Source organism: Mus caroli, chromosome 11 (assembly GCF_900094665.2).
Source record: "Mus caroli chromosome 11, CAROLI_EIJ_v1.1, whole genome shotgun sequence".
Taxonomy (NCBI): Eukaryota; Metazoa; Chordata; class Mammalia; order Rodentia; family Muridae; genus Mus; species Mus caroli.
The window spans coordinates 67,383,547-67,408,628 of NC_034580.1; the positions used below are offsets into that span (position 1 = coordinate 67,383,547).

The 25,082-nt window shown below is 37.3% G+C and overlaps 1 protein-coding gene across 1 annotated transcript in view; it reads left to right on the top strand.

Moving 5' to 3' along the window:
* Ube2g1 (ubiquitin conjugating enzyme E2 G1) overlaps positions 1 to 25,075 on the top strand; it is a 75,367-nt gene extending 50,292 nt beyond the window's left edge. Inside the window, exons 2-6 of the mRNA XM_021176786.2 lie at positions 4,462 to 4,564; positions 14,631 to 14,728; positions 19,409 to 19,587; positions 20,903 to 21,026; positions 24,989 to 25,075. Coding sequence (XP_021032445.1) covers positions 4,462 to 4,564; positions 14,631 to 14,728; positions 19,409 to 19,587; positions 20,903 to 20,989 — 467 coding nt within the window. The 3' untranslated portion in view covers positions 20,990 to 21,026; positions 24,989 to 25,075. The remainder of the gene's footprint in view (positions 1 to 4,461; positions 4,565 to 14,630; positions 14,729 to 19,408; positions 19,588 to 20,902; positions 21,027 to 24,988) is intronic.
* Positions 25,076 to 25,082: the final 7 nt, after the last annotated feature.

Sequence of the window (25,082 nt, forward strand, 5' to 3'; positions counted from 1 at the left end):
GATGGTTGTGAGCCACCATGTGGTTGCTGGGATTTGAACTCTGGACCTTTGGAAGATCAGTCGGGTGCTCTTACCCACTGAGCCATCTCACCAGCCCCAAGCCTAGTTTTTAAAAAATATTTTATGAATTTAATTTGATCCTAATAATTCATGTTTGTTTACTATATGCTCTCTCATCTTTATAGAGACAGGTCTTATAGGATCTTCTTGTCCCACCCTCCAAATGCTGGTATCCGAAAATATACACTATTATGCTTACTCTTAGTTTTTGTGGGTTCATGCCTCTCCCCCTGCCCCAAATTAGTTGATAATTTCTCAGAATATGGTCTGACTCTATAGCCTGGACTGCAAGAGAAGATCCTATTTAAAACAACAGCAGCAATAACCACAGCCATTAGAGTGTCATGTCTGTAGCCTTAGCAAAGAGACTAGAGGGTAAGGCCAGCCAGTCTACATAAAAATTTCAAGTCTACTAAGAAGAGATCATGTCTAAAAAAATTGAAAAATCAACCAAATAAAACTACTTGCTTGAATTTCAATTGCTTGTGGCTATGGCTACTATAATTTTCTATCTACCACAACCTTAGAGAAACAATTTCCACTTGTACTTTTCCACCTTATTTTCTCTTAACCTAGTTAGTGTGGTTCATGTAGATTTATCTTTACTGCTTATGTTGAGGACAGTTTTGGCTCCTTTTTTTTTTTTTTTAAGCCTAATTGCCTTAATTTAGATGGCTTTTCCATTCTGTAGAAGTGCGAACTTATCATTGTTGGCTGTTAAACATATTAGCTTCTTAGTTTTCCTGCTTTCCTCTTTGGCAAAAACCCTAATATATTCTGAGGATGTTTCTCAGTGGTAGAATACTTGCCCAGCATATGCAAAGTCCAAAGTACAGTCTATCACTCTGCAAAGACAACTCCTCTCCCAACATATACAACATATATGTGCTGTAGAAATTTAGAATTAAATAAGATCTCCCCTTACCTTTCAAACAGGTATCTCCTCTTGTGTTTCCTATTTTAATACATTTGTGTCATTTTAGGAACTAAGATGAGATATATATGTTCAAATGTAATAAACAACATGTATACACATAATAATAGATAAATGTATCTATGTTCACAGTATTATACAACCACTAACCTTTTCTAGTTTCAAAACCATTTCACCACTTCGTCAAGTATCTTATATACCCACTAAATATTCACACCTACTTTAGATATCAGTGTCTTGATAGTGTAGGCAAGAGCTGGTCTCATACTTATTTGCTTTGCTGTGGCCTCTTGGGTGTTAGTATTATTGTAAGTATGCACCAACATGCCTAATACGGCTTTTAAAGCATGACTGTTTTCTTCTTAACTATATATACATTTGTGTGTCTGTATATGGGTTTGTGCACTTGAGGCCAGAAGATGGCATTGACTCCTTTAGAGCTGGAGTTATACCTGATGTGGGTGTTGGGAATCAAACTCAAGTCCTCTGCAACTGCCATATCATCTTTTAAAAAAAGATTTATTTATTTTATGTATATGAGTAAAATGTAGCTGTCTTCAGTCACCAGAAGAGGGCATCAGATCCCATTATAAATAGTTGTGAACCACCATGTAGTTGCTGGGGATTGAAATCAGGATCTCTGGAAGAGCAGTCAGTGCTTTTAACTGATGAGCCAGCTCCCTGCTATACTGTCTTTTATGTACTGAGCCATATATCCAACTTCTAAGACTGTTTTTTGAACATTTAAATCTCCCAAGCTCACCCTATTTTTTTTTTTTTTGAAAATGTATTAAGAACAAATGCTCTCCAATTCTTGTACAGGTTATCATTGTCCCGTGTATGAAGTTGAAACTTAATGAAGTTGAACTCTTTGTTCAGTCATAGTCTCTTTGTTCAGTTCTTCATTGTAGATAGTCTCTAAGTCTTTCTTTCCCATTTCCCTTCATCCCTCCAAGGCAGGGTCTCATTATTAGTCATGGTCATTTTGCAACTCAACTCACATCAGCTTCCCATGTTCTGGGATAAAATGTGTGTGCCCTTCTGTGCTTTCCTCCCCTCACCCCCTGCTTTTAAACTTTTGAGACTAGACATCGGAAGATAGACTTGGCTGGCCTCAGAGTTGTGCTCTTCCTGCCTTGTTTAGCTATTAAAGGTTGTTCTATGCCCTCTTTTGTACTTCTTTAACTCCCATTCCTTGTACTACTTTTAGATTACCTATTACACATTGTCCTTACTTACATATTTTTCTGAAACAATGAACCCATGATAGTCAAATGCTAAGTAATAAAATACAGGCTGCAACTATAATGAATAGGATTTTTAATAGAAGTCAAGATTATTTAGTAAATTATTTTAAAAAGGTCTCAGAGATGGGAGGGTAGTACTTGAGCTAGACCTCAAAGGAATCATTCATGAAAACATGATAATGGTCTTAAAACTACTGAGCTTACCTACTTATCAAGAAAATGCAACAATGAGATAATTGGGATGGCTCAGTTAAGTGCTCTAGGTAGACTCTTGAGACCAAAGTTTAGAGCCCTACACTCATATAAAAACTTGGTATAGAAACACATATTTATAGCCCCAGTATTGGAGGGGACAGGTTGATACTAGTGGCCCACTACTAGAAAGTGTAACTGAAAAGGTTGGAAATGAGATAACTAATGTAGAAACCTATTACCCATAATTCTTACACCTTCATCACACCAAATTCCTATCAACACTAAAGTGTATATGTGTATTCTTTTCTAGTAGCCAGCAACACAGTTTGGAATCAGTGAAAGGCATGTGTATAAATAAGCATAGTAAGATTAAAATACAAATCATATCTTAATGGTATCTTAAAAATCTATTTAAAAGAAAGACAAGCCTGATATTTTAAGATATAGTACTGATTTTATGTTTGCTTTGCCTATTAGATTTAAAAAATCTTGTGTTCAAAAATCCAAGAAAAGAAGTTCTTTGTGTTGAAATACAATTTCTTTATTTTTACTTGTTTGGTTTTTTGTGGGCATGTTGTGGTATATATTAATTACTTTATTGTTACTTTGACAAAATAACTGATCAAAACAGCTTCAGGAAGAAGTGTTCATTTTAGTTTACGGTTGGTCAGCTATGTAGTTTGTCATGCCTGGGAAGGTGTGATAGCTGCAGAGTGACAGCAGTAAAATCATGGGAGGTGTATGAGTCTTGGTATTCTGCTTCACAATCCTTATAGAATGGTTCCAACCACATTGCAAATTAAACTGTTTCGACGCACCCTCAGATATGCTCAAGAGGTGTGTCTCCCAAGTAATTTCAAATTCAAGTAAGTTGACAAATGAAGATGGACCTGATAGCACTATATGAAGTTGTAGTTGCTGAACTAAAACCACTTTTGGTTGCTCAGAGTTAATGCTTCCACAGTTACCAGCATACTCTGTTAGGCATTTCATAGTACTCCGTGTAGCATTAACTTGCTTTCATGGTTAGATGGCCTGTCTTGAGGATGATGGCAAGTACTGGATTAGAATCATGTACTCATTTAGATTTCTGGCAAGTCCTTTCTGAACTGCCCTTAAACATGTTTTGTCCTCACTCACTACCCAGTTTGAACCAGTCAGCCCTCAGCTCTCTTGTCAAATAAAATAATTGATAATTTTTTTGGTGATTGTTGTGTATACTCACTATCATGATTCTTATGCTGACTTCAAAGATGATAGTATATTAAAATTCCTTAAAGCTATTTGAAAAACTCATTCGATCTGCCCATTACAAAGACATCCTTATTTTATTCAGCCATCTCTGTAAACTCTCAAGGCTGTGCTCTTCCTAACTTGTTGTTTGATGATGCTCTGTTGGCCTTTGATCCCTACCTTACCAGTTCCTTGTCTCTGTTCTTATTTTCTGCCCTCATCATCCATTCTCCATGGCAGAACACTGTTTAGAAGAGAAAAATCTTATGATACCATCACTAATTCTGTAGGCACCAGTTATTCTTAGATAACTATTCCTGTTGCATAGTTGAATGTACCTCAAGGCATCGTGGCAAATAGACAGATGTTAGCGTAAGTAAGAGTTGATAGAACTCAGCAATTCCAATGCAAAAGTGCTTTTGGTTGTTTATAAAGGAATTGTCCTAATGACTATAGAAAACTTGCTGTTTTTGATTTGATTTGAGTTTTGGTTTTCTTTCAACTAAAATCTCTTGTGAGATTGAGCCTTATTTGCATTTTGATGACCTCTCATAAAACCTACCCAGAATGCTAAGAGCTTGTTCGGATCCCAGAGTAGATGTAAGAAGACAAAACAATTACATCTGGGTAGGTTGATGTAACCATGGCTTCCTTGTTGTATGGAAATGTTGTAGTCGTAAGACAGCATCTTAATAGTTTTCATAGTTTATGGCTTATGTATGGCCATTCTGTATTTTACCTGTTGGAGAAAAACTGTTTTAAAGTTTTTATTGAAATGTTCTTTTTCCACAGAACTCAACAAAAATCCAGTGGAAGGCTTTTCAGCAGGTTTAATAGACGACAATGATCTCTATCGTTGGGAAGTCCTTATTATTGGTCCTCCAGATACACTTTAGTAAGTATATTGGAATTGACATCTTGAAATAGTTACTTCTTCAACTAAAATTAAAACAATTTTGAAAATTGAAAAATAATTTTAAAGGAGCAAACAAAATGGTTGTATCTAGTATCATCTCAATTTGATCATGTGCAGAGCCTTTGTGTTATGATTGAAGCTGTAATGTCTAAAACCTGTTTTTAAAAAAGTTAGCTTCAGAAATTTAGATTATCTTGCTGCTGGAATAAATCTGTTATGAAAAGCTTTTTCTGGTGAGGTTATATGTAAACAAATCCCCCCCCCCAACACACACACACACACACACACACACACACACACACACACAGGGTTTTTCTGTATAGCCCTGGCTGTCCTAGAGCTCTCTCTAGACCAGGTGGGCCTCAAACTCCGAGATCTGCATGCTTCTGGCCCCTGAGTCTTGGGATTTAAGATGTGTGCTGTGTGCTACTACTGCCTGGCTGTAAATAATTTACATACATACATACATACATACATATTCTAGAATTTAGGAGATTAATTTTTGCAAACTTGGAGAAGAGAAAATTTCATCTCTGATTATATGTCTATGTGTGCTTTTGTGGGATTATGTTCATGGGAATGAAGGTGCACTAGGAGGCCATAGGTGTTGGATCCCCAGGAGCTGGAGTAACATCTGATTATAAGCCATTTGATATGAGTATTGAGAATCAAATTCAAGTTCTTTAGAGGCTCTTAACCGCTGAGCCATTGCTCCAGCCAAAAGAGGAAAAAGTCCTATGGAATTTAGAGAGGTGTTTCAGCAGTTAAGAGTGCTGAGCAGTTCCCTATGGAAATGATTTTCCTTCTCATGTTTACCATGCCTTGACCCCAAAGGAAATACCATAATTAAGGAAGAAAGTTTTACTGTTTTTTTAAACACCACTTTTAAAAAATGATTTTTCTTTTATGTTCATTAGTGTTTTGACTTCATGTAGTTCTGTGTGAGGGTGTTTGATCTCCTGGAACTGGAGTTACAGACAGGTGTCAGCTGCTATGTGGGCCCTGGGAATTGAGCCCAGGTCCCCTGGAAGAGCAGCCAGTGCTCTTAACTGCTTAGCCACCTCTCCAGCCCCAGTTTATCTGTTCTTAATGCCTTATTATTTATTGAAGAATAAGACTGCAAATTTTTTCTTTTTAAAAACAGAGTTCTTTTTAATTTAATGAAATCAGTTAATGTCTACGTGTAAGGGTGTTTTGCATGTATATATGTGTACTGTGTTTGTCTGGTATCTGAGGAGGTGGATAGCATGGGAACCTCTAGAACTAGAGTTACAGATGTCTGTGACCCATCCACCATGTGGGTGCTGGGAATTGAGCCTAGGGCCTCTGGAAGAACAGCCAGTGCTCTTAACTGATGAGACATCTCTCTAGCCTTGAGATTTTTACATAGAATGTATTCTGTATATCTGTGGCTTAAGACTTAAGGGAACTTTCAAGGTCTATTTTAATAATTTTATAACCTGGTCTTCACAAAATACAGTTTATAATAGTTTATAAGACATATGTTAGGACATAAAATAACTTATTAACTGACTACCAGTTGAAAATGAGGCAAATGAGCTAGAGAGTGATAACAGACCTAGATCTCTAGATCTGCATTTCTTTGGGACTGCATTTCCTTGTTGTAAGACCACCCCCACCCCCATCCCCACCCCCACCCCAGCCTTCAAGTAGCTGATTTTCTGCTATCTCAAACAGCTGGTAAAAAATGTATTTAAAAAATAATGGAGGGCTGGTGAAGATGACTCAGTTGGTAAATGTTTGCTATAGAAATTCGATGATAATTCCCAGAACCCATGCAAAAAGTTTAATGTAGTGGCCTGTGTTTGTGATCCCAGCTATTGCAAGATGGGAGATAGAGACAGGAGAATTAATCCAGTTATCTTGGAGGAGTAGTAGGCATTATGGCAGAAATGAGAGAAGCTGCCTCAAAAACAAATTGGAAAAAGAGAGGAAATAAAGTTAAAACAAAGCAATATGGGAGTTCATGGTTTACATAGTGGGAAAACAGTGGTTCATGCTTTGTTATAGTTTTTAGCAATCATAATTGTTGCTCATATGTTTCTTTGAAGTATATTTGCATTCATCAGTTTTGCAAGTTGATTTAGGTGAATTTGATCATGGCATGGCATTAGGATTCTTCAGTAGCTGCCAGTAGCCACTGGAAACCAGTTTAAAGATACTCCCTCACAGTCATGTTGTTATTTGAGGTAAATTTCTTAAATTTTGCAAACCATACTGTGTAAGTAACCTGGTCTATGAACCTAACACAGTTCTGATCTGTTCTTCATGTTTATTCTTCTGGGTTTAAAATAGTGTTTGTTTTTTTCCCTAGGCACAGTGCCTCAAGGGGATACATAGGAACATTCTGATGATAGGATTCTATTTACCCTAGTGTAGCTATAAAATAATGAGAGTTATTCTCCAAAACCAAGTTCTTATTTAAGAATCCAGGCTTACGATTTGATTCTTAAAGACTCAGTGAATTTTTTAATCCTTACATGCATTTGTGTTAAGCATTAGTTGATCAATGGAAATATCACACACACTTCTCAGTTTTTAAAAGATAGCTACTCGAGCATGTCGTGCAAACTTTTAATCCCAGCACCATGCAGCAGGGCTACATAGTGAGATCCTGTCTCAAAATAAAGTCCAGATGGTAAGACCATTTTAGTTAACAGGTCATTCTTTTTACTAACAAGCCCATTTTACTGCCCCCCCCCCCCTTGTGTGTGTGCGTGTGTGTCTCCATATCTCAACCTCAACCCTTTTGTTTCTTTTTTAAGGATATTTGTTTGTTTGTTTAGTTTTTGAGCCAGGTGTGTGTGTGTGTGTGTGTGTGTGTGTGTGTGTATAGCTATAGCTATGGCTGTCTTTGAACTCACTCTGTAGACCAGGTTGGCCTCAAACTCAGAAATTTGCCTGCTTCTGTCTTCTGAGTGCTGGGATTAGAGGCATGTGTGACCACTGCCCAGCTTGTTTTTATTATCTATAATTATGTGTACATATTGTAGAAATTTTAAATCCCAATCCAGAGTTTCTACCCACTTTTGATCGTTCAGTTCTCAGATAAAACACACACACAACCTTTACATTTGTAATAAGCCTTGATCAGCTTTAAGAGCTGGGGAGCTAGCTGGGCCTGGTGGCGCACGCCTTTAATCCCAGACTCAGGAGGCAGAGGCAGGTGGATTTCTGAGTTCCAGGCCAGCCTGGTCTACAGAGTGAGTTCCAGGACAGCCAGGGCTATACAGAGAAACCCTGTCAAGAGCTGGGGAGATATCTGTCCTCTATGCTATTAATTCTATTTCCCAGCCAATAATCCTATTGTATAATTTGCCATGTTTCGTCTGGGTTGTGCTTAACTCCAACTGGCCAACTAACATGGCCATTATTTCATGATTCATTTAACCTGTGGCAGCTTCTCCTCCATTCACTTCCTTCTCTCCCTTTCTCGCTGTTCTCTGTCCTCCAGCCCAGGAATCCTGATCCCTGCCTATGTCTGTAGGCTGTAGGCATCTTTATTTACCAATCAGAAATAACTTGGGGACAAGGACACATAGCATCAATTGACTCTACTTTAGGACTCTGTGTTCTTTGGGGCAACTGGGTCTTGAGGAGCCAGTATTATTAGCATACAAGTAACATCAAGCCAACCCACTGCATATACAGGTCTGTGTGTAGGGATGTGTATGTGAATGGAGTTGTTTCTCAGAGGCTGAACTTCTAGGATCCCTCTGGAACTGTGCTTGTAGGTGGTTGTGAGTCACCTGACCCCTCTAAAAGGATCAGTGTTGTTAACTGCTGATCCATCTATCCGGCTCCGGTTGTGGGGTTCTCATTGTATGTTTCTAAAAGTGTTGGCTCTTGATGTGTGATGTGAATATCAGGCATGTTAGTGGCAACTTTGAACTTGCTACTGAGACACTGGCCACTTTATCCAGTGCTTTTCTGAAATCTGTAACCTTTGTTCAGGGAAGAAGAGAACAGGTGCCTGGGACAGGTCCTGAGAAAATAGCTAGAAAGGTGTCAGGACAAAGGACAGAGAAAAGACTTGTAAATGGAAGTTTTAAAAAATGCTCCTTTTGAGGGAGGTCGGCACTAGGACAATTGTATTAGAGTTTGAAAGAAAAGCCCAAGATCTGGCAAACTAAATCGTAGTAGCTTCTTAGTGAAGGACAATGGAGGAGAGAAGGAATAAGGCCATTCTATATATAAGCTGTTCACATAGGAGGTTAGTTTACATGACTGTGGTGGGAGGTGGGGCGTGGGAGCTTAGAAAAAAAAAAATAAAGAAATACAAAATGTTGGGGGAAGGACCCAATGTGTTAAGGCAGTGGTTCTCAACCTGTGGGGCCCAACCCCTTGGGGTTGTTGAATGATGACCCTTTCATAGAGGTCACATATTAGATGTCACCCTGCATATCATATTTATAATTATGATCCATAACAATAGCAACAATACTATGAAGTAGCAGCAAAAAAATTATTTTATGGTTGGAGGTCACTGTGTTAAGCAAAGTGTGCTCAGAAAAGAAAGATAAAGGGTTGGAGAGATGGCTCAGCAGTTAAGAGCACTGACTGCCCTTCCAGAGGTCCTGAGTTCAATTCCCAGCAACCACATGGTGGCTCACAATCATCTGTAATGAGATCTGATGCCTGCTATACAGTGTACTCACATACATAAATAAATCTTTTTTTAAAAAAAAAGATAAAGAAGACAAATAAAAGCAGACAGACTTAAATGATGTTTACAAGGCTGTTAATTCTAATTAAGTCCTTTATAGAATGTTCTTAAAGAGTACTAAGCGCAAGGAAGTGATCTTGAAGTTGTTTCAACAATGTGAAGAGGATAGAGTGATTGAAAATAAGTTAGCATGGATTTGAGTGATATTTAAATCTCAGTGATCAGTTCATTAGCATATAATGGCCTGAGGTGTTAGCTCAGAGAAAGTATTAGGCCAAAATTCTGTAAAAATATGGTATGCTGTTTTGTGATGTATAACTAACCTTCGCTTACTTACTAAAGGACACTCCACATTATTTACAGTCTATGTAATCAATTCTTAGTACATTTAAGTTTTATTTTAAGACTGGTAGTTGCCAGGGCTGTTATACAGAGAAACATCTTGAAAAACAAAACAAAAAGACTGATAGTTACTGAGTATTTATGTAGTGTGATGGTTTGTATATGCTTGGTCCAGGGAGTGGCACTATTAGGAGATGTGGCCTTGTTGGAGTGGGTGTGTCACTGTGGGTGTGGGCTTAAGACCAATCACCGTAGCTGTGTGGAAGTCAGTCTTCTACTAGCCACCTTCAGATGAAGATGTAGAACTCTCAGCTCCTCCTGTACCATGCCTCTCTGGATGCTGCTATGTTCCTGCCTTGATGATAATGGACTGAGCCTCTAAACCTGTAAGCCAGCCCCAATTAAATGTTGCCTTTTATAAGACTTGCCTTGGTCATGGTGCCTGTTCACAGCAGTAAAACCCTAACTAAGACATGCTATTTTACCCATCTTCACCTAGCATTTTTTTTTCTTTTATTAATCCTGTATCCAATATTGAATTTTTCTAGTGCTGCCAAGAATAGATTTTCTTAGCTAGGTGTGGTGGTGTATGGCTTTAATACCTGCATTTGGAAGGCAGAGACAAGCTGATCTCTGAATTTGAGGCCAGCGTGGTCTAAAGAGAGAATTCTAGGACAGCCAGTGCTATACAGAGAAACCCTATCTTGACCCAAGCCCTTTCCTCCAAGTAACTTTTCTTATGTGTGTAATGTTTGGAAAGAAAGGACCAAGATCTCTAGGCAAGTGCTGCACCACTGACAGACTTGGAGCCCCAGTATAGTTTTAAAAAAAAAAAATCAAAAAGGGTTCTTGATATGTAGTTTGGGTTACTTTAAATTCAATAGGCCTCCTGCCTCAACACTTTCCAGTGCTAAATTATAGGCATGTGCCATACCCAGTTACGACTTGTGTGGTTTAATTTACAAAAATAGTAAAAGGAGGTTTTGTGCCAGAAATATGACCTTGGTTTTTCAAATATTCAGCAGTTGCTTATATAACCCTTTAACATCATGTTAATTGTTCTAATACTTTGAACATGGAGAAATATTTTTACTTCACTGCTACTTTAATGTTTTTCTCTTCCCCATATTCACATCTTTTTATGTTTAAACAATAATAAATACAGTCTACCTACTTTGTTATTTTTACCCTATGCATTTTTTAGTTCTTTTTGTGCTAACTTCACTCCTAAAGTTTGTATACTCACAGATTTGCTGCCACTAAGCAAGGTGTTTTTTGGGTTGGGGGCTAAGGTGGGGTGGGAGAAGAACAGGTAGATGATCCTTAGGTAAAGTAGAGGAATCCATTAAAAAAAAAAAAGGAGAACTAGCATAGTTATTTTGGGAACTTTTAGAAAAATAGAAAAACATCTGCTTTAAAATTTTAGGGCAACACTATTAAGTAAATTTGACAATTACTTATAAATAATTTAGAGGGGTAGTGGCAACTTTTTAGCATAAGAATTCCAGTCAGATATTGTGAAGCTTTTGAATGAATTAAATCAACCAAAATGAAGTGACCTTGGAGAAATAAGTTGCAGGGATTTTCTGGAGGCTGTTCTGATACCCTTTTACATACATTCTTGGCTCTTTCCTGGATTTGTAGCTTTCTCAAATTCTGTCTATCTACTTATTTTCTACTCTAATTATAAAATGCTTATCTTTGAAACTAATTACTTTCTTTTTAATTCTTGATACCTGTGCTACATTTTATGTTCGCCTTTCCATGGGAAAGAAAAGAGAGCTTAAAAAAAAAGACTTTAAAAAAATTGTGTTCATGTGTCTGAATGAGTTATATGAACATCATGTGGGTGCAGGTGCCCCTGGAGGCTAGAAGAAGGCATTGGATCCCCTGAAATTGGAGGAACAGGCAGCTGTGAGCTGCCACATGCGGATGCTGAGAACTGAACCTTTGCAAGAGCAGTAAGTGCTCTTAACCTCTGTGTCATTTCTCCAGCCTTACATCATTCCTTCTTCATGGTTATGCTTTTTACTAGCTTTATTTTTTTTCTACTTCTAGCTAATTTCTGATGACTTATTATTTGGAGGCAGGGTGTCATGTATTCCAGGTTAGCCTTGAATACCTTGCTATGTATTAGAGGAGGACCCCTATTCCTAGTTGTCTTTCTGCTAGTGTCCTCCCATTGCCTTAGGACCTGGTTTTCCTCCCTTTTTAAAACCCTTAATTTGTATTATGTACTACCTTCTTTTAATCCCCCCACCCCTAAAAACAAGAGAAAAGATCTTTCTTTCTCAGGCTGATACGGTCTTTCTTATTTGGTGTAGGCTGGCCTTGAACTTAAGGGAATCACCTTGAGTTGCCAGGCATACACAGACTTCCCATATTTAAATGTTAATTTTCTCATCAAATTATTCCCTTCATTGTGCACATTCTTTACCATTTTCCCATTTAATCTTTTATAGACTTTTTCTTACTGCTTTCATCAAGTGCTTTTTATGCTCTGAACCCTCAGCTTACCTCTTTACTATTTGGAAATATTTGATATTAATGGCATGGCCTGCAACCCCCCACCCCACCCCCCAACACACACACAATGTGTTGATAGACCCTGTGCATGCAGTGCCTATGGAGTCCAGAAGAGGGTGTCTGATAGCCAGGAACCAGAGTTACAGATGCTTGTTAGTTTCCATGTGGGTGTTGGGAATTGAAGTCTGGTCTTCTGGAATATCAGCCAGTCCTCCTCAACTGCTGAGTAATTTTTTAACCATTTTTTAAACAGAAAAAAGCAACGAAAAACAATATTTATAATTAAAATTTCAATCTGTACTGAAATGTGCAAAGCACAAAGTTAAAAGGATCCCTTGTCTTACATCCTACAGTTAATCATTGTTACATGTAATGTGTTTTTCCTGTTGTTGTTGTCATTGCTGCTATCATTGTCATCATTTGATTGATATATATATATATTTCTTTTTTTTTTTTTGGAGACAGGGTTTCACTATGTATCTCTGGCTGTCTTGTAACTCATTCTGGAAATCAGGATGGCCACCAATTTAGAGCCTGGCTTTTTTTTTTTTTCCTTCCCCTTTTGAGATAGGGTCTCTCTGTCATTTTTTTCTTTTCTATATTCTTTTTTTTTTTTTTTTTTTAAATTTATTTATTTATTATATGTAAGTACACTGTAGCTGTCTTCAGATACACCAGAAGAGGGAGTCAGATGGTTGTGAGCCACCATGTGGTTGCTGGGATTTGAACTCTGGACCTTCGGAAGAGCAGTCTGGTGCTCTTACCCACTGAGCCATCTCACCAGCCCTCTTTTCTATATTCTTTTTAAAAATTTATTTAATTTATGTTTATGAATACACTGTAGCTGTCTTCACACATACCAGAGAACATCAGATTCCATTACAGATGGTTGTGAACTTAGGACCTCAGGAAGAGCAGTCAGTGAGTGCTCTTAACTGCTAAGCCATCTCTTAACCCCTTCCCCCCTTTAAGTATACATTTATAACAGTAGCTCCACTCACAGTCCCTCACCACAGCCCTCGAAGCTCATAACCACAGTGATTAGAGACTCTCCCCAAACTTGAGGGATGAAGAGCAGCATTCTGTTGAGCTTAAACATACCAGCACATAGTCAGCAGAATTCGAACCAGTGCATGGAGAAAAGGATTTCAAATCCATTGCCTTAACCACTTGACCATGACCACAGCTGTGTTTCTATTTTTATGTCAGTGTGCAAACATCTTTCCCCATCTTTTAAAAATTACTTGTTAGTGTGAGTGTGCATAATGTGTCTGTGGGCATGTGCTCCACAGCATAGATAAAGAGGCAAGAAGACAAATTTGTAGTTTGTTCTTTCCATCCAGCTTTAAGTGGGTTTTGGTGATAGAGCTCAGGTGTCAGGCTTGTGTCTCAAGTGCCTTTATTTCCTGAACCATATTATCAGTCCAATACACACCCTTTTGAGATTGGGTCTTGTTGTGTAGTTCAGGATAATGTTGAGCTAGATATCAGGTGCTAGAATTGCATGTGACTATCACCATTTAATCATTGTTCTAAGGTCAACTTGGTCTATTTTAGCTGTATGGACAGTTAGTTGTGAGCTGCCATTTGGGTGCTGGGAATCAAACCTACATCCTCTGCAAGAATAAGTGCTCTTAACAACTGAATAATCTCTGTATTCTTCAGCTACCATTCATATATTCATCTGCACAGGGATTGCTATCCACAGTGGACTGGGTCCTCCCATGTCAATCATCAGTTATGACAGTCTTTCACAGACATTATCACAGACAAATATGACCCAGAAAATTCTTTAATTGAAGTGTTCTCCTTTCAGGTGGTTCTAGAGTCAAGTAGATAATAAAAACTAACCAGGACACAATCCATTTTCAGAGTGTTACTGGGTAGTATATTAGACAGTACAGACATAGAGCATTAGTATTGCAGTATTTCTACTCTGGAAAGTCAGAGGTATAAAACCTCTTTGGGAGACCTTTTTAATTTATTACTGTCCTTTTAATGAAGTTTTAATATATGATGAAATGAACAAACAATTAAATAAATAGAAATGTGGCAATCTGATCCCAGAGAGGGAAATCACAAAATATATGCCTAAATTTTAAGATGAGAAAGAGATTGATGGGTATGGCCAGAGCAGAGAAGAAAGATCGTTTGAAACCAATATAGAAAATTCAGGAACTTGAGTCATGCAGACAAGATTAAACTTCCTGAATTTCATTTGAAGACTTATACTGAAAAGACTTGTACCATATCACCAATGATCTGATCTGGACACCTCCGTTTCCGGTGTTCCTTTTACTTTTACTAAGTACCTGAGAGTTTAACAAAGCAGTATTTATAGTGGTATATTAAACTGTGTATTTGTATTCAGGAAACTAATTTTTTGTCTACCTTTTTGTTGTTTTATTTTCCGTACCCTTTTATGTGTCTGAGTGACTTGTAAAGAGTAACTTAAATGCATGAACTTGGTTTTTCTTTTCTTCTTTTCAGTGAAGGTGGTGTTTTTAAGGCTCATCTCACTTTCCCAAAAGATTATCCCCTCCGGCCTCCTAAGATGAAATTCATTACAGAGATTTGGCACCCAAATGGTGAGTTTTCTAATTTTATTTTTACATTTGCAAATATAATGATTTGTCACTAAAGATTTCACAACTACCTCAGTAAAAGTGCTTAGTGATTTTATGTTTTTTTTTTTTTGTGCATATGGTCTCGTAATTGACTCAATACAAAGATCCTGCCTGCCTGCTTTTGGTATCTGTCAGCGTTCACATGCACAGCCACACACAGGCATATGTTCATACATGGAAAAGAAATAATTTTTTTCAAATTAATGAACAGATGGAGGCAATCATTTAATAATTCCACTTATGAAATGTGTAGAATATGCAACTCTGAAGACTCAAATTATATTCCTGGTTGCTGACGACTAATGGAGAGTTTGAAGGGAAAAAGGGTCAATATAGATTATACAAGAATTTGTGGGCAGGGTTGGGGTGGGGTGATGAAAGTTACTAAAATGTATGTGCTTTGGTTGTATAACTGAGACGTATACTATATAGAAATATTTGGAGTGCATGCTTCAAATAGTTGAATAATGTGGTGAGTGTTAAAGTTATTATGGGGATATCTGGTAGAATTGTTAAGTGAGTTAAAAAAAACGTTCTTGCCATGTAAGCCTAGTAATCTGAGTTTGATCCCTGGAACCCATATAGAGGCAGAGGTCGCACCCCACTAAGTTATGCTTTGGCCTCTGCACATGGGCTGTGGCATATATGTTTATAGATATACACAATAATAATAAAATAATTTGAAAAAATCCTACATGTCGAATAATAATTTGTGTAGCTTAAATGTATTTCAGTTTAGACTTCTCTATCCCCACCCCACCCCCACCCTCTCTTATTGATGGCTTTATTTGTTCATTGTTTAGGGTTTTTTGGTTTGGTTCTTTCTTTTTTTTTGAGACAGGTTGTCATTGTAGTCTTGGCTGGCCTGAAATTATGTATGTAGATCAGGCTGGCATTAAACTCAGAAATTATCCTGCCTTTGCCTGTCATATGCTGGAATTAAAGATGTGTACTACCATGCCTAGCCCTCACACAGGGTTTTCAAGTGGATTTAGTATTAGGAATAAAGCCATTTGTAAAGAACATTGAGATGAAAGGGGAAAAAAAATAATAAGACAAAACATTGTATGGGGAATAGAGCATTTTGGCAAGATAAGTGTAAATATTAAGTGTATAGCTAGCTATGGAGTTAACAACAAACATTTCACAGAGAACGTAGTTGTCATCCAACATACTCTGGAAGAACTTACTTAAATCAGAGATCACTAGAATTTAAACAGTATTAGTGTAGAAGAACTTTTGTCTTGAGTAAGACAGCCATGAGAGCATATTTGTGAGCTACATAAATGACATATTTCTTTAAAAGTATGATTTGGCATGATTCCAGTTTTAGTCATTCAACCTGAAATGCATTCTACCAACATTTAATGATGAACCTTGAAGACATGATAATTGAAATATGACAAATTTAAAAGAACAAAACTGATTGTGTGATTCTGCTTCTATGAGATACTTCAGTAATTAAAATAGGGAATTTTTAGATATTGAGGAGTTAGGGAAAGTGAAGAGTTTATATACACAATTTGATTTGAGGAAAATGAGTAGTGGTTGTAATTGTGTATCATTGTGATTATTTTTAATTCTTAACTGAGAAATGGTAGAAATTATAATTTTATTCTATGTATATATTAAAATAAAAATGAAATTCATGTCAACAAATACAAATCTTAAGAGATAGATGTTCTCATTTTTGAAGTGGTGTGAGAAATTAAAATATTTTAAGATTCTATAGCTTTAAATCTAAAATGATTCAAATTTAAAATGGCTAGTGATTTTTGTTTCTTGAGACAGGGTTTCTTTGTGTAGCCCTGGCTGTTCTGGAACTCACTCTGTAGACCAGGCTGGCCACTAATTCTTAGAGATCTTCCTGCCTCTGCCTCCTGAGTGCTGGGATTAAAAGCATGCACCATCACTGCTCTGCCAAATGATTTTTTTAAAGCCGTTTTATTTTAAAATTATTATTGTGGTGTTTGCTCATGTATGTATGTATGTATGTATGTATGTATGTATGTATGTATGTATGTATCTGTCAGTCAGGTCTCACCATCTACCCTTAGCTGGCATGGAACTAAAGATCCACTTGCTTCTGCATCTTATAAGATTAAAGGCACGGGCCACCACACTTTATTATTATTAATTTGTTCTGTGTGTATGGGTGCTTTGCCTGCGTGTAGGTGGGTCCTAGTAGTATATGTGTACCTGGTGCCTGAAGAGCCCAAAAGTGGGTTTTGTTATACCCTAGCACCACAATTACAGAAGGTTGTGCTGCCACATAGGTGCTGGGAATCAAACTCAAGTGCTCTGGACGAGCAGCTAATCCTCTTAACAATGGAGTAAGATTACTCCATTAATGATTTGGGGGTTGGGGATGGATAAAAGGTCTCATGTATACAAGGCTGGCCTTAATCTTGTAGCTAAGGATGTCCTTGAACTACTAATCTTTCTGTGTTCACCTCTTGAGTGTTGGGCTTATAAGTATGTGCTGTCATGACTGGTTTATAGGATGCTGGATGTGGGGCCAAGGCAATGCATTCTGGGCAAGTCCTCTTTTCTCTGAGCTACTTATACCCTTCAGTTCCTATCCTCCAAATCTTGATCTTAAGTAGATTCCTTCGGATGGAATTACATACAATTATTCAGTCTCATTTTTTCAAAGAAAGTTCCTTATTTTGTAAAAAGTAGGGGGGAAAATTTGTGGTGAATGTTACAATGTTTAATACTGTTCTTCCTTTTTTATTTGTTAATTCCATTTTGTTGGATTTCACAAGCCATGGGAGTGAGTTAGGAAGAGAAACCTCAGTTACAGGAAAGTTTTTATATAAATCATCAAAAGCATGGTCTTTGATTACATGTCAGGAGTAATTCTGCTTTACAGTAGGGTTCCTAAAAGTACTTGGATTGATTGAGTGATTTTTATACCCTTCACATATAAACACCCACCCTTCCTCCTGTCTTCCCTTTCTCCTTCCCGCCTTCTATCTGACTCTCCCTATGTTCTTTGACCATGAGTTGGGGTAGGAAGATTGCTAACAGGGACAGTTAAAACTCTTTCAAAACAACAACCAACCAAACAAGCATACATATGTTATTACTGATTGAAAACTTTTTTTTTAAAGATTTATTTATTTATTTATTATATGTAAGTACACTGTAGCTGTCTTCAGACACCAGAAGAGGGCATCAGATCTCTGTTACGGGTGGTTGTGAGCCACCATGTGGTTGCTGGGATTTGAACTTCGGACCTTTGGAAGAGCAGTCGGGTGCTCTTACCCCTTGAGCCATCTCACCAGCCCGATTGAAAACTTTTTATACTAAGAAAATATATTTACTCTTACTTGTTTTTTAAACTTCAAGAAATAGTATTTTTGACAGAAGAAATTTATTGTGAAAGGTTACTTTTATTAATAGCGAATACAATTATTTGAGCATGTTTATAGATTAACACTGTAGGATTTTTTTGAGAATATTTACTTTAGGATAAAATAGTGCAAAGTGAGATACAGTTGTGTCTTTATCCCCTATAAAATTAAGGATATTTTTGTATTTCTACTCCAGTGACTGTTACTATATGGAGCTTGCATTTAAAATGAATTTATGAAGTAGACTATGAGTATCATTTATTTTAAAGCTTTTATATTATTTTATTTTTTAAAGATTTATATATTTTATGTTTATGAGTGTTCTGCCTGCATGTATGTATGTGTACCACGTACGCATGGATGTCAGAAGAAGATGTTGGCTCCTCTGGAACCAGAGTTGCATGTGGTTGTGAATTGTCTTGTGGGTGCTGGGAATTTAACTTATGTCCTCTGTAAGAGACCCGGTGTTCTTAACCACTGCAACATCTTTCTAGCCCCCTTATTATTTTTAGTGTATGGATATTTTGCTTACATGTATGTCTGTATACCAGATGCATGCCTGGTATCCACAGAGGCCAGAAGAGGGTGTTAGATTTTCTGGGACTGTAGGGTATAAACTCTCATGTGAGTACTTGGAATCAGCCAGTGCTTCTAAAGATTTTTATTTATTTATTTTATATATGTGAATATACTATAGCTATCTTCAGATATACTAGAAGAGGGCAGATCTTATTACAGATGGTTGTGAGCCACCATGTGGTTGCTGGGAATTGAACTCTGGACCTCTGGAAGAGCAGTCAGTACTCTTAACCGTTGAGCCATCTCTCTAGCCCACAGCCAGTGCTTCTAATCACTGAGATATCTCTCCAATGTGTATCTTTCTTCTGTGAGTCTGTTAATTTTCATTATTATATCACCTTCTCCTTTAACATTTTTATTTGCTGAACCTTGACCATCTTACTAGAATTTGAGAGGAAGACAGCTGTAAATGCTGAGAATAAAGAATTGGAGAACTAGAAGAGAGAAGGCATGTCCTTTGAATCAGGGACAGCAGTGAAGGTTGTAATGTTAAAAAATGTAAAATATAGTTAAATATAGCTTATATTCCTACTTAGTTTTTGAGGTGGCTCTTGTACATTTGGTAAAATCTGTAACATTCTCAAAAGTTAGTAGATCACATTTAGGAAATCTCCATGTAAGTAATATTTTGTATATATAAGTATCACATTTGTAATAGACTATGTAACCAAATTAAAACAATTCTTATTCTATAATTTTACAGTTGATAAAAATGGTGATGTTTGCATTTCTATTCTTCATGAGCCTGGGGAGGATAAATATGGTTATGAGAAGCCAGAGGAACGCTGGTTACCTATCCATACTGTGGAAACCATCATGATTAGTGTCATTTCTATGCTGGCAGATCCTAATGGAGACTCACCTGCAAATGTAGATGCTGCGGTAAGGTATTTGCCTAATAGCTGCTGCTTCCGTCCTTTACTCTTTTAAAACTCAACTTGAAACTTAATAGATATGTGCATTTCTTTTTGTCCATATTTTCATACAAATAAAAATTATTATATATACTGGATTATTTTGTACAGTCCATGTATAATAAATTATTTTGAAATATATAGGATAAATGTGGTTATGAGAAGCCAGATATTGTGCAATATGTAGATACTGTGCCATAGCAAATTTGAACTAGTTGGCATGTATTAATTCCCTCATTAATTTTTATAGTAAGAACAATTAAAATCTACTCTTTTTCATTAGTATTCAAAATAGTGGATTTCATTATGTTATCATATGTTCATAAAATTATCTTGTAGTTGTCTTGGTTTGAGGACTTTATTTTTAACTTTGAAAAAATAAGAATTAAAAATTGCTGTTGTCCCTGCATTCTTTTAATGGTTATTATTATAAGAAAGAAATATAGGCTAAGTATTTTTGTGAGCATTTCCTAGTATCTACTCGTTTATTAAAAATTGGTTTTGTTGTAATTTATCTATGTTGTTGTTCATGCTGTTACTGGTGTCATCCAACGAGACAGCCATTGTTCCTACTTTTACGGTGTGCGTGCGAGCGACCGGGGTGAGGGGTGGGGGGAGGTGTGTGGAGGGAGAAAGAGAGAGAGAGAGAGAGATAATCTGTATTTTGATTGATTTTTGCTTGTTTGGGGCTAGGTGCCTTATCTATCCTGGCTCTTTCAAGGGCAAAAGACAGCCCTGGGGAGTGGATCCTCCCCAGCATGTGCTTCTTCAGTCCCTAACTCAGTCCTCAAGCCCTCTAGCTACTTAGCCATTTCACTACCCACCCTTTTTCTATTTTAAAAGAGAATTTTTCCAGTAGCTGTCATTAGCATAAGAGCTTTCTATTTGTAGTTCCTAGCCTAGTGCTTTACAAAATTTGCTTTTGTACCTCATCAACTTTTTGGCAGGGATAATATTGGGCTCTGGTCCTAGTTCTTCATATGTTCTAGGCAAAGGGCTCAGCACCTGAGCTGTATTGAAAATACTATACTATGCCTTGGAAAAAAATTGTGGAGTTTTTTAGGATTGATTTAAAACCAGGTTTAAAACAAGCTAGGCAAGTATGCTACTACTGAGTTACAACCCTATCATAGCATTTTAAGATGTATAATTACACCCTGTCTCGAAAAACCAAAAAAAAAAAAATGTATAATTACAAAAGGATCACATTTATAATTCAAATAGGCAGTTTTGATTATAATAGGTTTATATAAAATAATTTGATTTTAATTTTGTATCTGCAGAAAGAATGGAGGGAAGACAGAAACGGAGAATTTAAAAGGAAAGTTGCCCGCTGTGTAAGAAAAAGCCAAGAAACTGCTTTTGAGTGATGTTTATTCAATAGCTAGTAACTTCACTTATTTCAGGGTAAGTTCATTTTACAACTGTGCAACGCTTTTATCTTTTTTGCTGAAATGCTATGCTAAGTTATTTATTTATTTATTTATTTATTTAGGAGACAGGGTTTCTCTGTGCAGCCCTGGCTATCCTGGAACTCACTCTGTAGACCAGGCTGGCCTCGAACTAAGAAATCCGCCTGCCTCTGCCTCCCAAGAGCTGGAATCAAAAGGCGTGCGCCACCATGCCCGGCACTAATTTTTGTAGATCATTTGATTTTGCTATTTGATTTGTATATATTGGCTCTATTTTATTCTTCCAGTTCCATATACTATAGTTTTCTGCTTCTCAGAGCTTTTTTTTTTTTTTTTTTTAAATCTTTTGGAGCACTCAAGTATTTTTAAGTAGATATTCTGAATAGTTTCATGTTAATAGTCTCCTTATTTTCACTGGTAGTAATGAAAGATTTTTAACTTTTTTTTTTTTAAATGCTGCTGGCAATTAAACCCAGTGCCTTGGCACTTCCTGGAAAAGGGTACCCTATCACTGAGCCTGTATTGATGGTAAAATTTCTGGTAATGAAGATGTCAGTTGATTCTTCATTTCACCCTTTTTTTTTTATCTTCATTTACCTTTTTAAATGGGAACTGAAGTATCTTGGACCCTCTTATGCTGAATATTTTGTATGGTGAGCCTGCCCCGTGTGTGTGGGGGGGCACACTTTAAAAAAAATAAAGATCTGAAAGCTAGTAATGAGCCCACTTGTTAGAGTACTTGCCTAGTGTTCAGGAAGTCCTGAGGTCAATCCTATTCTAGTTAGCTTTTTTGTTGCTGTGATGAAATAATCAACTTGTTGAGTTCTTAATTAGGGTTTCTATTGCTGTGATAATGAACTTTGATCAAAACACAACTTGGGATGGAGAAGGCGTAATTCATTCTAACAACTCTAAGGTCACTGTCCATCACTGAGGGAGTCAGTACAGGAATCCAAGGTAGGGAACTTGGAAGCAGGAATAGAAGCAGAGGTCATGGGGAGATTGCTCACTGACTTGTTCCTCACAGCTTGCTCAGTATGCTTTCTTATTTATACAACTTGAAGCCACGTGTCCAGGGGTGGCACCACCTCCTCCCTTTGCTCATCTAAATCAATTATTAAGAAAATACCGTACAGACTTGCCTGCATGCAATCTAATGGAGGCATTTTCCCAATTGAGATTTCTCTTACCAAATAACTCTAGCTTCTGTTGACCAAAAAAAAAACCAATGAAAATACCAGAACAGCTAGAAGAGGGTTTAGAAGAAAGCCAGTCACTCAGATCAGGAATCTGGAGGCAGGAACACAAAGCAGAAACAATTAGGAATGCCAGTTCTGGATTGCTTCCCATAATTGACTCATCCTGCTTTCTAATATAACCCAGAACCACATGCCAAGAGGAAGCACCATCTACATTGGGCTAGGCCCTCCCTTATCAATCATTAGTCAAGAAATGTCTCACAGATCAATCTGTTTGAAGACAGTTTCTTAATTCTCAGGTGACTCTAGTACAGTGTTTTTTAACCTTCCTAGTGCTTCCACACTTTAAATACAGTTCCTCAATTTGTGGTGATCCCCACCATGAAAATACTTTTGGTGTTACTTCATAACTGGGATTTTGCTGCTGTTCTGAACTGTATCTGATATGTGACCCCTGTGCAAGAGTCCTTTGACCCCCAGGTTGAGAACTGCTGCACTCCTTTATGACGAGTTGACAAAATCTCTCACAAAAATCCCCAGCCCCACATAAAACAAGGTGGTGTGGCACATGCTTGTATTGCCATCATGGTAAGAGGACCAGAAGCTCAAGGTTTTACCTTTGGGTATGTAGCAGATTCAAGACCAGCGAGGAATACGTGAGACACTCAAAAACATCAAAAGAAAGATTCATATTGCTAACATCATTGAACATCTTTCTTTCTTTAACTGGTCTTTTATATCTTGGTGTGGGACAAGTGGGGTAAAGTTTCTCTTTCATTATATAATCTGTAGGGAGTCAAAGATGACGGACCCCCATCTGACACAGAAAAGAACATAATGTAGATGAGCTGGTCACATTTTTTATTTGATTTCAATGTTGAGGTGAAAAACTGAAATGTCTGCTAGTTGTGGTAATATATGCTTTTTTACCCCAGCCCTTAGACGCTAAGGCTGGAAGAGCAGCAGGGCTAAGATTGAACTCAGGGTCTTGTGTGTGATATTGTACCAGTGAGCTACATCTCCAGCCCATAACTTCCTCTCTCCTTCCTTGATTATTTTTGTCTCTCTTCTTTGGCCTTCCTTTACAGTTCTTTGTTTCTATTCTTTTTGTGTGATCCATTCTAAGGTAAGTAAGGTTCTTCTACTTTAGGCTCCCAAGGGTTAGTATTACCAGTGTATACCACTTTACCTAGGTTCTTTAGTGCATTTTTGGTCAGAATTCCAAAGTTAATCAAAATGAGAGGATTTGACAAAATAATGTACTAGAAATACTGACAAAAATTTATGCAAACTGGAGTGCAGTTAAGAGGGGGGGAAGAACAAGTAATTTGAAAACACATGTCCTATGGTGTAGTTGTAGAAGCTTGGAGAGCTGTAACATAGCTATAGAGAGACATAGAAACTTGCAGCACCACATGCAAGTTTTAAAGACACCTCAGTAGAATTTATAAATTATAACTGCTACAGTGAAAAATGTCATCCAGCAGCTAGAATATATAGTAGAGTTAGCCACATAGTTATGTCTCAGAAGCATAATTTCATCTACTCATCTAGCCACTTGTACATGTTGCATGCATGGGTGCTTGTGTGGGTGGAAATGGTTTAATTTTGTTTGTTTTAAAGAGGGAGAAGTGGAGCCAGACATGGTGTTATAGGCCTTCAACTCAGCAGTTGGGAGGAAGAGGCAGGCAGATCTCTTGAATCCGAGGCCAGCCTGGTCTACAAAGTTAGTTGCAGGACAGCCAGGGCTACACAGAGAGACCCTTTCTCAAAAAAATGAGAGGGCAGCAGGGGAGGTGGGACTGGGCAGGAGGGGGAGGAAGAGAGGGAGAAATGGATAGTAGCTATTCCTCAGTTTGCTTTATTTGAATGATAGAACTTACTGGAACAATTCCTGTGGGTGAGAAGCTACCTGCATTATTGTGTTTAAGAACAAAGCTTTTTCTATTTGGGAACAAATTGATCTGCTTTTTTGTTGTTGTTGTTGTTCCTTTCAAAATGTTGTATAAACCCATAGAAAATGAACATTTTAGTTTTAGTAATAAAGTAAGCAGGATACTTACGATTTTAGAATATAAACATCTCCAGATTGTAGATTAAGAAATAAGAATGAGAACCGGGGAGATGAGATAGCTGAGTTAATAGAGTGCTTGCTGTGTTCAAGCATGAACACCTAGCATCCAAAACGTGGCAGCATTCACTCACCTTTTATTCTGGTGCTGAGGAGATGACCAAAAGCAGATCATCCTGGAGGTTATTGACCAGCCTGCCTAGTGAAATTGATGAACTCCAGGTTCAGTCAGAGACACTGTATGGAAAAAATAAGGTGAAGAAGCTGATAACCATGATTGGATGGTTATCAAATTTGCTCCTAAGCCTGACTACCAGAGGGTCTACTCATAAATGGGATTTTAAAAATCCTTGAACCTTATGTTTTGGAGTTTTGGTTTTTTTCCTAGGAAATCATTGTTAGCTGTGTAATCCTATCCTAATTCTCTGCAGTGGGGGGGGGGGGGGGGGACGACAGGACTTGATGTGATGTTTTCATTTATCTCAACTTGTACAATTTGTAAAACACTTAACACTACTTAGCACACAATAAGCGTTTGATAAGATGGTAGGGTTTTTTGTTGTTGTTGTTTTTAAACATGTGTTTCTTAAAAGTTTTTTTTTGATTATTAATATAAATAATAGTTCTATTCAGAAATGTATTTGTTGTTTATAACTTTATTACATAATGTTGTTTGTTTTGTTGTAGGTCTCCAATTGAGAAACATGGCACTGTTTTTCCTGCACTCTACCCACCTATTGCTGGACTTCTGTTGTAATAAGTTGGCAAACTCTGGCTGGAA